The sequence below is a fragment of the Entelurus aequoreus genome, linkage group LG23 (genome assembly GCF_033978785.1).
Source record: "Entelurus aequoreus isolate RoL-2023_Sb linkage group LG23, RoL_Eaeq_v1.1, whole genome shotgun sequence".
NCBI lineage: Eukaryota > Metazoa > Chordata > Actinopteri > Syngnathiformes > Syngnathidae > Entelurus > Entelurus aequoreus.
In genome coordinates this window covers 43,921,362-43,937,000 of record NC_084753.1, presented here as the reverse complement: position 1 = coordinate 43,937,000, position 15,639 = coordinate 43,921,362, and the positions used below count along the sequence as shown (strand labels likewise).

At 37.9% G+C, this 15,639-nt stretch overlaps 1 protein-coding gene across 1 annotated transcript in view; it reads left to right on the top strand.

The window, feature by feature from the left end:
* Nucleotides 1-10,720, top strand: part of LOC133640746 (rho GTPase-activating protein 5-like) — a 15,812-nt gene extending 5,092 nt beyond the window's left edge. Inside the window, exons 2-4 of the mRNA XM_062034321.1 lie at nucleotides 85-216; nucleotides 3,183-3,288; nucleotides 9,458-10,720. Of these exons, the coding sequence (XP_061890305.1) occupies nucleotides 85-216; nucleotides 3,183-3,288; nucleotides 9,458-9,788 (569 nt within the window). The 3' untranslated portion in view covers nucleotides 9,789-10,720. The remainder of the gene's footprint in view (nucleotides 1-84; nucleotides 217-3,182; nucleotides 3,289-9,457) is intronic.
* The last annotated feature ends 4,919 nt before the right edge of the window (nucleotides 10,721-15,639 follow it).

Below are 15,639 nucleotides of genomic sequence, written 5' to 3'. Positions count from 1 at the left end.
GCATGATGGACCTGGAGGTGATGGACGTGCAGTGTTAATACTTTGTAGGGCGCAACAAAAGAGTGTGTGTGTGTGTGTGTGTAGATCGCATGATGGACCTGGAGGTGATGGACGTTGCCATCAACGCAGCAGCCGGAGCCCTCAAAGCTTTCTTCGCTGACCTGCCGGACCCTCTGATCCCGTACTGTCTGCACCCGGAGCTGGTGGAGGCCGCAAGTAAGAGCTTCCTGCTTACTTCCTGCTTACTTCCTGCTTGCTTCCTGCTGACTTCCTGTCCAAGCCCCGCCTCACTTTCTTGTCTATTAAAAGCCTCCTTTGAGGGGATTGAAGCTGTTGCATTGTGGGTAGTAGACTGCTATATGAGGTGGACTGTTTTTGTTTTTTTACTCAAAAATCATTTTTGTATTGCAGATTATTTTATTTTGTTAAGTCGTTTTTGTGGTTTGGATTATAAAATTGTTTTTTTGGCTGCAAATTTGTTTCTGCTCAAATTTTTTTTATTGCAAACCTTTTTTTTGTTTAGAAAAATCGTTTTTGTGGTTGTAATTTTTTGTTTTGTTCATATCGTTTTTTGGTTGCAAATGTTTTTTCTACTCAAAAATACTTTTTTTTATTGCTAATTCTTTTTTGGGGGGTTCATAAAATCGTCTTTGGTTGTAAATGTTTGTTTTTTTACTCAAAAATCCTTTTTATATTGCAGATTCTTGTATTTTGTTTATAAAATCGTTTTTGTGGTTTGGATTATAAAATAGTTTTTTGTCTGCAAATTTGTTTCTGCTCAAAAATCAGTTTTTTATTGAAAATCTTTTTTTTTGTTTATAAAATCGTTTTTGTGGTTGTAATTTTTTGTTTTGTTTTGTTCAAATAATGTTTTTTTTTGGTTGCAAATGTTTTTTTACTCAAAAATCTTTCATATTGCAAATCTTTTATTTTGTTTATAAACTCCTTTTTGGGGTTTGTTTTTATAAAATAAGCTTTTTTGATTGCAAATGTTTTTTACTCAAAAATCATTTTTGTGCTTGCAAATTATTTTATTTTGTTTATTAAATCGTTTTTGTGGTTTGGTTTATAAAATGAGCTTTTTTGCTTGCAAATCTTTTTTCTCAAAAATCCTTTTTTGTTGTAAATTATTTTTGGGGGGTTCATATAATCGTTTTTTTTTAGTTGCAAATGTTTTTTTTTTACTCAGCAATTTTTATTTTGTTTTATTTATTTTATTTTGCAAATTCTTTTATTTCGTTTCTAAAATCGTATTTGTGGTTTTGGATTATAAAATAGTTTTTTTTCAGTTACACATCTTTTTTGCACAAAAATCCTTTTTTGTGGTTGTAAATCTTTTTTTTGTTTATAAAATCGTTTTTGTGGCTGTGAGTTTTTATTTTGTTTTGTTCATATAATCGTTTTTTTGGTTGCAAATGTTTTGTTTTTTTTTAACTTAAAAATCCTTTTTATGTTGCACATTATTTTATTTTGTTTATAAAATCGTCTTTGTGGTTTGTTTTATAAAATGTTTTTTTGGCTGCAAATTTGTTTCTGCTCAAAAATCTTTTTTTATTGCAAATTATTGTATTTTGTTTATAAAATCGTTTTTGTGGTTTTGGATTATTAAATATATATATATATTTTTTCGGTTGAAAATGTGATTTTTGCTCAAAAATCAGTTTTTATTTTATTATTTTTTTGGGTTTATAAAAATAGCTTCTATGTTTGAAAATCTTTATTTTGTTTATAAAATCGTTTTTCTGGTTGTAATTTTTTGTTTTGTTTTGTTCATATAATTGTTTTCTTGGTTGCCATTGTTTGTTTTTTTACTCAAAAATCATTTTTATATTGCAAATTATTTTATTTTGTTTATAAAATCGTTTTTGTGGTTTTGGATTATAAGATATATTTTTTTCAGTTACAAATCTTTTTTTTTTGGTTCATAAAAATAGCTTTTGTGGTTGAAAATCTTTTTTCTGATTGTAATTTTTTGTTTTGTTTTGTTTATCTAATGTTTTTTTTGGTTGCAAATGTTTTTTTAACTCAGAAATCCTTTTTATATTGCAAATTATTTTATTTGGTTTATAAAATCGTTTTTGTGGTTTTGTATTATAAAATGTTTTTTTTCCGGTTTCAAATCTTTTGGTTGTAAGTCTTTTTTGGCTCAAACATGAGTTTTTTATTGCAAATCTTTTTTGGGAGAGTTTATAAAAACAGTTTCTGGGTTGAAAATCTTTTTTTGTTTATAAAATTGTTTTTGTTCTTGCAAATCTTTTATTTTGTTTATTAAATTGTTTTTGTGTTTTTTTTTCTAAAATAAGCTTTTTTGCTTGCAAATCTTTTTTCTCAAAAATCATTTTATATTGCAAATTCTTTTTGGGGGGTTCATATAATTGTTTATTTTTTTGGTTGCCAATCTTTTATTTTGTTTATAAAATCATTTTTGTGGTTTTGGTTTACAACATTTTTTTTTTGGCTGCTAATTTGTTTCTGCTTAAATATTATTTTTTTTCCCAGTTGCAAATTTTTTTTGCTCAAAAATCTGTTTTTAATGCAAATCTTTTTTTTTTCCGGTTCATAAAAATAACTTCTGTGGTTGAAAATCTTTTTTTTGGTTGTCATTTTTTGTTTTGTTCATATAATCGTTTTTTTTTTGGTTGCACATTCTTTTTTTGTTCATGAAAGTTTTTGTGGTTAAAAGATTATTTTTGTTTGATTAAAAAATGTTTTTTGTAATTACAAATCTTATTTTTTTGGTTTTAATTAGTTTTATTTTTTAGTTTTGTTTAATAATTGCTCTTTGGTTGCAATATTTTTTTTGCTCAAAATCCTTTTTTGGTCGCAAATTTTGTGTATTATTCCTTGTTTTAGTTTCAATGTTTTTTATGAATCACTTTTTTTTTTTGGTTTATAAAAGGTTTTTGGTTGTAAATCATTTTTTGTCTATAACTAGGTTTTTTTTGCAAAAATGTTTGAGGGTTAAAATGTTTTGCATGGATGGAGAAGAGGAAGTCAAAATGAAGAAATTGTGGATCAAAAAGGAAACACTTTGGGGGTTATTTCCAAAGGGACCGTAGTCAGACCAATGTGGTCTGTACATGATGCGAGGCAAGAGCGCCAATACCGCACCACCGCTCACCCTTTAGAGCACAGCTGTCACTTCCTGTGTGTTGACTTTGCTGCCTTTGTGTGCCCCACAGAGATTGTGGACTACACGGAGCGCCTGCAGGTCCTGAGGGACATCGTGAAGAAGTTCCCCTCGGTCAACTACCAGGTCTTCAAGTACATCATCACACACCTGAACAGGTAAACGCTGCAGATGGCAAACCAAGGCAGTGTGGAGTCGGTCGGTAACAGAAAAGATGTCAAGTGCATCAATTTGCCTGAAAACACCCCCAAAAAAGTCTATACCATATTTGATACCGAACAGTAAATAAAGTCAAATATATAACTAGATGAGGCAATTCCTGAAGGAATTGCGTGTGAACGCTCCAATGCTGAAGTTGAACTGAAATCCTGGAATTTTTTTTGGGAATTGTTGAAGTAGAGCACACAATTCCTAAACAGGCTGAATATTTTATATTTGGAACAGTTTGAATGAAAAATGTGGGCGTTGTGGAACTTTGAAGAATGTTCCATTCATTTCAATGGGACATTTGGAAATTTTGGGAAAAGTGGGAATTTTTTGGTTACACGATTATATGAACCCCCCAAAAAGAATTTGCAATATAAAGGGAATTTTTGAGAAAACCAAAAAAGCTTATTTTGGAAAACAAACCACAAAAACGATTTAATAAACAAAATTAAAGATTTGCAAGCACAAAAACGATTTTATAAACAAAATAATTTGCAATATAAAATGGATTTTTGAGTTAAAAAAACAAACATTTGCAACCAAAAAATGGTATAAACAAAACAACACAAAAAATCACAACCACAAAAACGATTTTTATAAACAAAAAGAAAGACTTACAACCAAAAATATGATTTTTGTGCAAAAAATATTTGTAACCGAAAAAAAAAATAATTATAATCCAAAACCACAAAAACTTTTTTATAAACCAAAAAAAAGAATTTGCAATATAAAAAGGATTTCTGAGTAAAAAAAATAAATAAATTGCAACCAAAAAAACAATTATATGAACCCCAAAAAAAGCATTTACAATAAAAAAAGGATTTATAAAAGTTTATATTATAAACCAAACCACAAAAACGATTTTATAAACAAAATCAAATAATTTGCAAGCACAAAAATGTTTTTTTTGAGTAAAAACAATTTGCAAGCAAAAAGGCTTATTTTATGAAACAAACCACAAAAAGGAGCTTATGCACAAAATAAAACATTTGCAATATAAAAAGGATTTTTGAGTTAAAAAAAAAATTACAACCTCAAAACGATTTTATAAACAAAAAAAATAAGATTTGCGATAAAAAACTGATATAACCAGTTTTTGATATACCGTATTTCCTTGAATTGCCGCCGGGAATATAGTATTCGCCTGCCTAGAATTACAGCCGGGTCAAACTCGTTTCGCAAAATAATTAGCGCATGCTTGGCACTTCCGCCGGGTCAAATATGAGTCATTAAATGACTCCCGCCTCCTGGTGGTAGAGGGCGCTAGTGATCCTTCTTGCGACTACCAGTACTGCAGAAGACCGGTGCTGCAGAAGAAGACAACAAGCAGCAAGCGTGAGCAGTGATCGTTTGCTTGCACTTTTACCATGGAGGATTACATATCTAAAATAAAACAGTTTTCTAAACTGGACTTTCAATCGAAGCAGGAGGTAATAATTAAAGGAATATCTCCAGAGACTTTTAAAACTGAAGAAAGATAAGGAAGACTGCCTTTGATCAGAAGCAGCTGCACAGGGACATCATTTATAAGTAAAGGTAAGACCCTAATAACGTTTTTTTTTAATTAAATGTAAGCGCCGGAGTGAGAGGAGGTTTTAAAATAATTAGCGCATGCTTGCCCATCCCGCATGCTTTTGGTAAGCGCAGGAGTGAGAATAGATTTTAAATTAATTAGCGCCCCGGCGGCTATTCAAGGAAATACGGTAACCAAACACCTTGAATGGTCTGAATGAGTTGAAATGGTTGGTGTTGGAATTTTTCAAATCGGTGGAGAAATGTTGAAGTAGTAACATGTTGAATTGAGAAATGGTATTATGGAATTTCGGGAAAACCGGGAATTTTTCCAGTTCAAAAAACAACTTTGTTTTTTGTCCTGATTAAGAGGAATGTTTTGACGGTAGAACGCTTGAAATGCGTTGAAAAATGTGGAAGGAGTAGTCGCCAGAAAAAAGGGTGAAAATAGGGCTTTGGAAAACCAGGAATTCTGGAAAATCCTGGAATGTTTTTTAACTTGTGGGGAAAAAAAGTTAGAATTTCCAGGATGGTGGAATATGTTGAAAGTAGAATGGTTTGAATAGGTTGAAAAATGTGGAAATAGTGGAAGTTTGAAAAATGGCCAATTCCTTTTGAATGGGGAAAAATATCCCAGAAAACCTGGAATTCTGTGAAATCTGGGAATTTTTTGGAATTTTTCCAGCGAAAGCCTGCCATTCCTGAATAGGCTGAACAGTTTGAAGTTGGAACGCTTTGAATCAGAAGAAAAATGTGGGAGTTGTGGAACTTTGAAGAATGTCCCATTCATTTCAATGGGAATTTCCAAAAATCTGGGGAATTTCGGGAAAAGCGGGAATTTGTTTGAATTTGGTAAAACAAACTTGAATGGTCTGAATGAGTTGGTGTTGGAATTTTTCAAATCGGTCAAGAAATGTTGAAGTAGTAACATGTTAAATTGAGAAATGGTATTACGGAATTCCTGGAATTTCAGGAAAACCGGGAATTTTTCCAGTTCAAAAAACAACTTTGTTTTTTGTCCTGATTAAGAGGAATGTTTTGACGGTGGAACGCTTGAAATGCGTTGAAAAATGTGGAAGGAGTAGTCGCCAGAAAAAAAAGGTAGAAATAGGGCTTTGGAAAAGCAGGAATTCTGGAAAATCCTGGAATTTTTTTGAACTTGGGGGGGAAAAAAGTTAGAATTTCCAGGATGGTGGAATATGTTGAAAGTGGAATGGTTTGAATAGGTTGAAAAATGTGGACATTGTGGAAGTTTGAAAAATGGCCAATTCATTTTGAATGGAGAAAAATGTCCCGGAAAATCTGGAAATCTGGAATTTTTTCCAGTAAAAGCCCGCCATTCCCAAATAGGCTGAACAGTTTGAAGTTGGAACAGTTTAAATCAGAAGAAAAATGTGGGAGTTGTGGAACTTTGAAAAATGTCCCATTGAGTTCAATGGGAATTTCCAAAAATTTTGAGGATTTCGGGAAAGGCGGGAATTTTTTTGAAATTGGTAAAAAAAAACTTGAATGGTCTGAATGAGTTGAAATGGTTAGTGTTGGAATTTTTCAAATCGGTCAAGAAATGTTGAAGTAGTAACATGTTGAATTGAGAAATGGTGTTACGGAATTCCTGGAATTTCAGGAAAATCTGGAATTTTTCCAGTTCAAAAAACAACTTTGTTTTTTGTCCTGATTAAGAGTATTGTTTTGACGGTGGAACGCTTGAAATGCGTTGAAAAATGTGGGAGGAGTAGTTGCCAGAAAAAAGGGTGGAAATAAGGCTTTGGAAAAGCAGGAATTTTGGAAAATCCTGGAATTTTTTTGAACTTGGGAAAAAAAACACTAAGAATTTACAGGATGGTGGAATATGTTGAAGGTGGAATGGTTTGAATTGGTTGAAAAATGTGGAAATGGTGGAAGCTTGAAAAATGGCCAATTCATTTTGAATGGTAAAAATGTCACGGAAAACCTGGAATTCTGGGAAATCTGGTAATTTTTGGAATTTTTCCAGCGAAGGCCCGCCATTCCCAAATAGGCTGAAGAAAAATGTGGGAGTTGTAGAACTTTGAAGAATGTCCTATTGGTTTCAATGGGAATTTCCCAAAATTTGGGTAATTTTGGGAAAAGCGGGAATTTTTTTGAAATTGGTAAAAAAAAACTTGAATGGTCTGAATGAGTTGAAATGGTTGGTGTTGGAATTTCCCCAATCGGTCAGGAAATGTTGAAGTAGTAACACGTTGAATTGAGAAATGGTATTACGGAATTCCTGGGCTTTGAACAGTTCTGGGTTGTACACTGGTGGACTTAGGTGTCGGTCTGTACTTCGGCACGAGAAGGAGCACCACGTGAACCAATCCACACCGTGGCGCCCGCGGGAATGAACGGCAAGCGTCTCTCATTGCCACATAGCCATGGTCCAGCGAGTCATCGCCCCTAGTCGCGCAAGTGACCTGTTGGATGTAGGGCCACAGACATATTGGTGTGGTCAAAGTCGCCAACAACGATGACAACCGCATCTGGGTTTGAATTTTCCACCGAGGATATATAGGCAGAGTTCTGACATGGCTGCGCTGGCTGATGGTTGGATGTATACGCCGGGACGGAGGGTCGGAGTTTAACGCTGATATATTCCAGGTAGGGGGAGCAGGAACTCTGGAGAGTTGTGGTTGACCAAAAAGCAGATGCCTCCGCCTTTAGACTTCTTTGACAGCTGTTGGCTCGATGGAGAGTGAAGCCGGGTGGACCAGGCACGGTATAGTCCAGCCAGGTCTCAGTAAGGCATGCGGCGCAGCAGTCGGGTGTAGTCCTGGTGAGGAGGAAAGTTCATCAATTGTTTGTCAGGATCAGGATCAGAGTCGTGGTAGTGGTGGTCCGCACACTTTCTCCTGGCTGATTTGTGCCAGGGGGATAAGCCAGTATGGGTGTGACTCGTCTCCTCTCTGAGCTGCCACCTTATCGTGGTAGAGGAGTTTGCATGTCCCAATGATCCTAGGAGCTATGTTGTCCGGGGGCTTCCATGCCCCCTGGTAGGGTCTCCCAAGACAAACAGGTCCTAGGTGAGGGATCAGACAAAGAGCAGCTCGAAGACTTCTATGGAATTACAAAAACCGAGACTCAGATTTCATGGCTGCACGGTGGAAGAGGGGTTAGTGCGTCTGCCTCACAATACGTAGGTCCTGGGTTCGATCCTGCGCTCGGGATCTTTCTGTGTGGAGTTTGCATGTTCTCCCGTGACTGCGTGGGTTCCCTCCGGGTACTCCGGCTTCCACCCACCTCCAAAGACATGCACCTGGGGATAGGTTGATTGGCAACACTAAATGGTCCCTAGTGTGTGAATGTTGTCTATCTGTGTTGGCCCTGCGATGAGGTGGCGACTTGTCCAGGGTGTACCCCGCCTTCTGCCCGATTGTAGCTGAGATAGGCTCCAGCGCCCTCCGTGACCCCGAAGGGAATAAGCGGTAGAAAATGGATGGAGACTCCGATTTCCCTCGCCTGGACGCGGGTCACTGTGGTCCCCCTCTGGAGCCAGGCCCGGAGTTGGGGCACGATGACGATCGCTTGGTGGCCGGGCCTGTGCTCATTGGGCCCGGCTGGGCACAACCCGAAGAGGCAACGCGGTTCCTGCCCTCCAATGGGCTCACCACTCATGGGAGGGGCCATAGAGGTCGGGTGCGTTGTGAGCTGGGCGGAAGCCGAAGGCAGGGCATTTGGCGGTCCGAGCCTCGGCTACATAAGCCAGCTCTTCCACATTGAGAGGAGCCAGATGAGGTGGTTCAAGCATCTGGTCAGGATTCCACCCGAACGCCTCGGGCACGTCCGACCGATAGGAGGCCACGGGGAAGACCCAGGACACGTTGAGACGACTATGTCTCCCGGCTGGCCTGGGAACGCCTCGGGATCCCCCGGGAAGAGCTGGATGAAGTGGCTGGGGAGACCAGCCACTTCATCCAGTGGCTGGTTCGTCCCGAGAGAGGGGCCCGCGCCCTGGAAAGCGTCACGGTTGCGGCGATGTCCGGTGAGCTCTCGCTGGCCCTTGAAAATCCGGGGGAGAAGGTGTAAATCTCGCACCAGGCCGTACCCATATCCGCAGCAGGTCTCCAAGGTGGATGAAGTGGCTGGTCACCCCAGCCACTTCATCCAGCTCTTTCCGGGGGTTCCCGAGGCGTTCCCAGGCCAGCCGGGAGACATAGTCTTCCCCGTGGCCTCCTACCGGTCGGACGCGCCCGAGGTGTTCGGGTGGCATCCTGACCAGATGCTTGAACCACCTCATCTGGCTCCTCTCAATATGGAGGAGCTGGCAAGCCGTCAGGCACGTCCGACAGGTAGGAGGCCACGGGGAAGACCCAGGACACGTTGGGAAGACTATGTCTCCCGGCTGGCCTGGGAACGCCTGGGGATCCCCCGGGAAGAGCTGGATGAAGTGGCTGGGGAGAGGGAAGTCTGGGCTTCCCTGCTTAGGCTGCGACCCGACCTCGGATAAGCGGAAGAAGATGGATGGATGGATGGGTGTGACTCCTATCTTCATTGGTATCGTCGAGATCGTTGTTGGATCTATTGTCCTGGATGAAAGCACCTCTGGGCGGGTGCGTGTCTGGCGAAATGACTTTGGGTTTCTTTGTGTTTCAGGGTGAGTCAGCACAGTAAAAGCACGCTGATGACGGCGGACAACTTGTCCATCTGCTTCTGGCCCACGCTGATGAGACCCGACTTCGAGAACAAGGACACCCTGTCCACCACCAAGCTCAACCAGGCGGTCGTGGAGTCCTTCATCGTGCAGAGCGACTACTTCTTCCACGGCGGTGACATGGTCGACGGCCCCGCCGGCGGCGGCGGGGGCACCGGCACGCCGCCGCCGCGCTGCCACAACATGGTGGAGGCGCTGCTGCCCCTGCAGCTGCCGCCCCCGCTCCAGCCCCAGCAGATCCAGCACGCCATGGCCCCCGAGCACATCCTCTGAGCGGGGCCGTGGGCAAACCCCGCCGACGGCGCCGCCTCTCGCTTCCCAGACTCAAGAACTACAACTCGGAAGCTCTTTTCTTTCCAGCCACGCGATTGGACGTCTGGCCGACTCCTCCCTTAGCCCCGCCCTGAGCTGAAACCACTTCCGTCTTCCTGCAGGTTCCTCACATTTCACCTGTAACCTTCTTTGACCTCAGCCGAAGACTCCAACTCTTGTAGATAGCCCCGCCCCCCTCCCCCGCCCCCCCAGGCCCCCACAATGAAGAGCACAGTGTCAATTTGTGTTTTTATTCTTTTCTTTTTGATATATTTCTATGTTGTCTCATTTCTTAACCTGTCCAGTGTGTGTTTGTTTCCACTCGCCTTCCGCCGAGAAGGTTTGGATTTAGGAGGGAAAAACATTGGAAAAAGTTCAGCCTCCGCCGCCGGCTGATGCTTTTATTTTGAAGGGACAAGCCCCTCTGCCTCAGCACATGAGCGATGTAACCACCAGGTGGCGTCTGCATGGTTTTAGTGCCGCTTACTTCCTCCTCCTGAATGTTTTTTTAGTCGAAAGCTTTTATTTTGTTTTGTTTTGTTGCCACTAAAAAGAAGTTTATATAAGAATCTAAATAGAAGAATTTATCAGCAGGACAGGAAAATCCCGACCGTCTTTGAACGCAGCACGCCGGGTTCTGGTGGCCGACACCCGGAGATTTGTCAAAAAGTGGAACGTGACGAGACGGAGAACGCGGAAGTGGACGGAACAGGAAGTTGTTAGCATGCTAACAAACTGCTAGCGACATGAGGGAACGTAGCAAAGTGCAGTCGGGCGGCCATTTTGTGCCAGTTGCCGCTCTCCAAGTCTCTTTGGAAACTTTTGCTGACATTTTGGTTCAAAGGGACGACTTCTACTTCTTCTAGACTAAAAGTGGTTACTTCTACTTCTTCTAGACTAAAAGTGGTTACTTGTACTTCTTCTAGACTAAAAGTGGTTACTTGTACTTCTTCTAGACTAAAAGTGGTTACTTTTTCTAGACTAAAAGTGGTTACTTGTACTTCTTCTAGACTAAAAGTGGTTACTTCTTCTAGACTAAAAGTGGTTACTTGTACTTCTTCTAGACTAAAAGTGGTTACTTCTTCTAGACTAAAAGTGGTTACTTGTACTTCTTCTAGACTAAAAGTGGTTACTTTTTCTAGACTAAAAGTGGTTACTTGTACTTCTTCTAGACTAAAAGTGGTTACTTTTTCTAGACTAAAAGTGGTTACTTGTACTTCTTCTAGACTAAAAGTGGTTACTTCTTCTAGACTAAAAGTGGTTACTTGTACTTCTTCTAGACTAAAAGTGGTTACTTGTACTTCTAGACTAAAAGTGGTTACTTGTACTTCTTCTAGACTAAAAGTGGTTACTTGTACTTCTTCTAGACTAAAAGTGGTTACTTGTACTTCTTCTAGACTAAAAGTGGTTACTTGTACTTCTTCTAGACTAAAAGTTGTTACTTGTACTTCTTCTAGACTAAAAGTGGTTACTTTTTCTAGACTAAAAGTGGTTACTTGTACTTCTTCTAGACTAAAAGTGGTTACTTGTACTTCTTCTAGACTAAAAGTGGTTACTTGTACTTCTTCTAGACTAAAAGTGGTTACTTTTTCTAGACTAAAAGTGGTTACTTGTACTTCTTCTAGACTAAAAGTGGTTACTTCTACTTCTTCTAGACTAAAAGTGGTTACTTGTACTTTTTCTAGACTAAAAGTGGTTACTTGTACTTCTAGACTAAAAGTGGTTACTTGTACTTCTTGTAGACTAAAAGTGGTTACTTCTACTTCTTCTAGACTAAAAGTGGTTACTTCTACTTCTTCTAGACTAAAAGTGGTTACTTGTACTTCTTCTAGACTAAAAGTGGTTACTTGTACTTCTTCTAGACTAAAAGTGGTTACTTGTACTTCTTCTAGACTAAAAGTGGTTACTTGTACTTCTTCTAGACTAAAAGTGGTTACTTTTTCTAGACTAAAAGTGGTTACTTGTACTTCTTCTAGACTAAAAGTGGTTACTTCTACTTCTTCTAGACTAAAAGTGGTTACTTGTACTTTTTCTAGACTAAAAGTGGTTACTTGTACTTCTAGACTAAAAGTGGTTACTTGTACTTCTTGTAGACTAAAAGTGGTTACTTCTACTTCTTCTAGACTAAAAGTGGTTACTTCTACTTCTTCTAGACTAAAAGTGGTTACTTCTACTTCTTCTAGACTAAAAGTTGTTACTTGTACTTTTTCTAGACTAAAAGTGGTTACTTGTACTTCTTCTAGACTAAAAGTGGTTACTTGTACTTCTTCTAGACTAAAAGTGGTTACTTGTACTTCTTCTAGACTAAAAGTGGTTACTTCTACTTCTTCTAGACTAAAAGTGGTTACTTCTACTTCTTCTAGACTAAAAGTGGTTACTTGTACTTATTCTAGACTAAAAGTGGTTACTTGTACTTCTTCTAGACTAAAAGTTGTTACTTCTTCTAGACTAAAAGTGGTTACTTGTACTTCTTCTACACTAAAAGTGGTTACTTGTACTTCTTCTAGACTAAAAGTGGTTACTTGTACTTCTTCTAGACTAAAAGTGGTTACTTGTACTTCTTCTAGACTAAAAGTGGTTACTTGTACTTCTTCTAGACTAAAAGTGGTTACTTCTACTTCTAGACTAAAAGTGGTTACTTCTACTTCTTCTAGACTAAAAGTGGTTACTTGTACTTATTCTAGACTAAAAGTGGTTACTTGTACTTCTTCTAGACTAAAAGTTGTTACTTCTTCTAGACTAAAAGTGGTTATTTGTACTTCTTCTACACTAAAAGTGGTTACTTGTACTTCTTTTAGACTAAAAGCGGTTACTAGTACTTCTTCTAGACTAAAAGTGGTTACTTGTACTTCTTCTAGACTAAAAGTGGTTACTTGTACTTCTTGTAGACTAAAAGTGGTTACTTCTTCTAGACTAAAAGTAGTTACTTGTACTTGTAGACTAAAAGTGGTTACTTGTACTTCTTCTAGACTAAAAGTGGTTACTTGTACTTCTTCTAGACTAAAAGTGGTTACTTGTACTTCTAGACTAAAAGTGGTTACTTGTACTTCTTCTAGACTAAAAGTGGTTACTTGTTCTTCTTCTAGACTAAAAGTGGTTACTTGTACTTATTCTAGACTAAAAGTGGTTACTTGTACTTCTTCTAGACTAAAAGTGGTTACTTGTACTTCTTCTAGACTAAAAGTGGTTACTTGTACTTCTTCTAGACTAAAAGTGGTTACTTGTACTTATTCTAGACTAAAAGTGGTTACTTGTACTTCTTCTGGACTAAAAGTGGTTACTTGTACTTCTTCTAGACTAAAAGTGGTTACTTGTACTTCTTCTAGACTAAAAGTGGTTACTTGTACTTCTTCTAGACTAAAAGTGGTTACTTGTACTTCTTCTAGACTAAAAGTGGTTACTTGTACTTCTTCTAGACTAAAAGTGGTTACTTGTACTTCTTCTGGACTAAAAGTGGTTACTTGTACTTCTTCTAGACTAAAAGTGGTTACTTCTACTTCTAGACTAAAAGTGGTTACTTCTACTTCTTCTAGACTAAAAGTGGTTACTTGTACTTATTCTAGACTAAAAGTGGTTACTTGTACTTCTTCTAGACTAAAAGTTGTTACTTCTTCTAGACTAAAAGTGGTTACTTGTACTTCTTCTACACTAAAAGTGGTTACTTGTACTTCTTTTAGACTAAAAGCGGTTACTAGTACTTCTTCTAGACTAAAAGTGGTTACTTGTACTTCTTGTAGACTAAAAGTGGTTACTTCTTCTAGACTAAAAGTAGTTACTTGTACTTGTAGACTAAAAGTGGTTACTTGTACTTCTTCTAGACTAAAAGTGGTTACTTGTACTTCTTCTAGACTAAAAGTGGTTACTTGTACTTCTTCTAGACTAAAAGTGGTTACTTGTACTTCTTCTAGACTAAAAGTGGTTACTTGTACTTCTTCTAGACTAAAAGTGGTTACTTGTACTTCTTCTAGACTAAAAGTGGTTACTTGTACTTCTTCTAGACTAAAAGTGGTTACTTGTACTTCTTCTAGACTAAAAGTGGTTACTTGTACTTCTTCTAGACTAAAAGTGGTTACTTGTACTTCTTCTAGACTAAAAGTGGTTACTTGTACTTCTTCTAGACTAAAAGTGGTTACTTGTACTTCTTCTAGACTAAAAGTGGTTACTTCTACTTCTAGACTAAAAGTGGTTACTTCTACTTCTTCTAGACTAAAAGTGGTTACTTGTACTTCTTCTAGACTAAAAGTGGTTACTTGTACTTCTAGACTAAAAGTGGTTACTTGTACTTCTTCTAGACTAAAAGTGGTTACTTGTTCTTCTTCTAGACTAAAAGTGGTTACTTGTACTTATTCTAGACTAAAAGTGGTTACTTGTACTTCTTCTAGACTAAAAGTGGTTACTTGTACTTCTTCTAGACTAAAAGTGGTTACTTGTACTTCTTCTAGACTAAAAGTGGTTACTTGTACTTATTCTAGACTAAAAGTGGTTACTTGTACTTCTTCTGGACTAAAAGTGGTTACTTGTACTTCTTCTAGACTAAAAGTGGTTTTGCTGAATCCAACTTGAGTTTATTTGACATCTCCAACAACATTTGTCATCATGAAGATCACAGCTGGTGTGTAACATAGTCAGAGAACAGGACCTTCATCCTTTCAAAATAAACTCCCCTTTTTTGCCTACAAACCTCTCTTGTCCTTTACCACTCCAAGTGCACTTATTTAACACTGTTACTTTATTCAAGTACACTTATTTAACACTTTAAGCGCACATACTTTAATAAAGTGCACTTATTTAACACTTTAGGTGTACCTATTTTATTAAAGTGCACTTATTTAACACTATTTATTCAAGTACACTTATTTAACACTGCTACTTTATTCAAGTACACTTACTTATTTAACACAAAGTGCACCTACTTGATTAAAGTGCACTTATTTAACACTACTACTGTATTCAAGTGCACTTATGTAACACTTACTTTATTCAAGTACACTTATTTAACACTTTATTTAGGTGCACCTACTTGATTAAAGTGCACTTATTTAACATTATTACTTTATTCAAGTACAAATATTTAACATTGCTACTTTGTTCAAGTACACTTAGTTATGTAACACAAAGTGTACCTACTTGATTAAAGTGCACTTATTTAACACTACTACTGTATTCAAGTGCACTTATTTAACACTTACTTTTTTCAAGTACACTTATTTAACACTTTATTTAGGCGCACCTACTTGATTAAAGTGCACTTATTTAACATTATTACTTTATTCAAGTACAATTATTTAACATTGCTACTTTATTCAAGTACACTTACTTATGTAACACAAAGTGTACCTACTTGATTAAAGTGCACTTATTTAACACTACTACAGTATTCAAGTGCACTTATTTAACACTATTACTTTATTCAAGTACACTTATTTAACACTGCTACTTTATTCCAGTACACTTATTTAACACAAAGTGCACCTACTTTATTAAAGTGCACTTATTTCACACTTACTTTATTCAAGTACACTTATTTAACATTGCCACTTGATTCAAGTACACTTATTTAACATTGCCACTTTATTCAAGTACACTTATTTAACATTGCCACTTGATTCAAGTACACTTATTTAACAGCAGCTGCTGCCACCTTGTGGTTTGTATTCAGTTTTCCTTTGTTGGTGCAGTTGACCTTGTTAGTTGACCTCATTACTCCTCTTCCCCTGAGACTTCCTGTCTTCCATCATGAGACGTGCACAGCTGCTCCTAATTTACTATTTAAGCAGCACCTTGGCAGCTGGATGCCACTCGGTGATGCCAC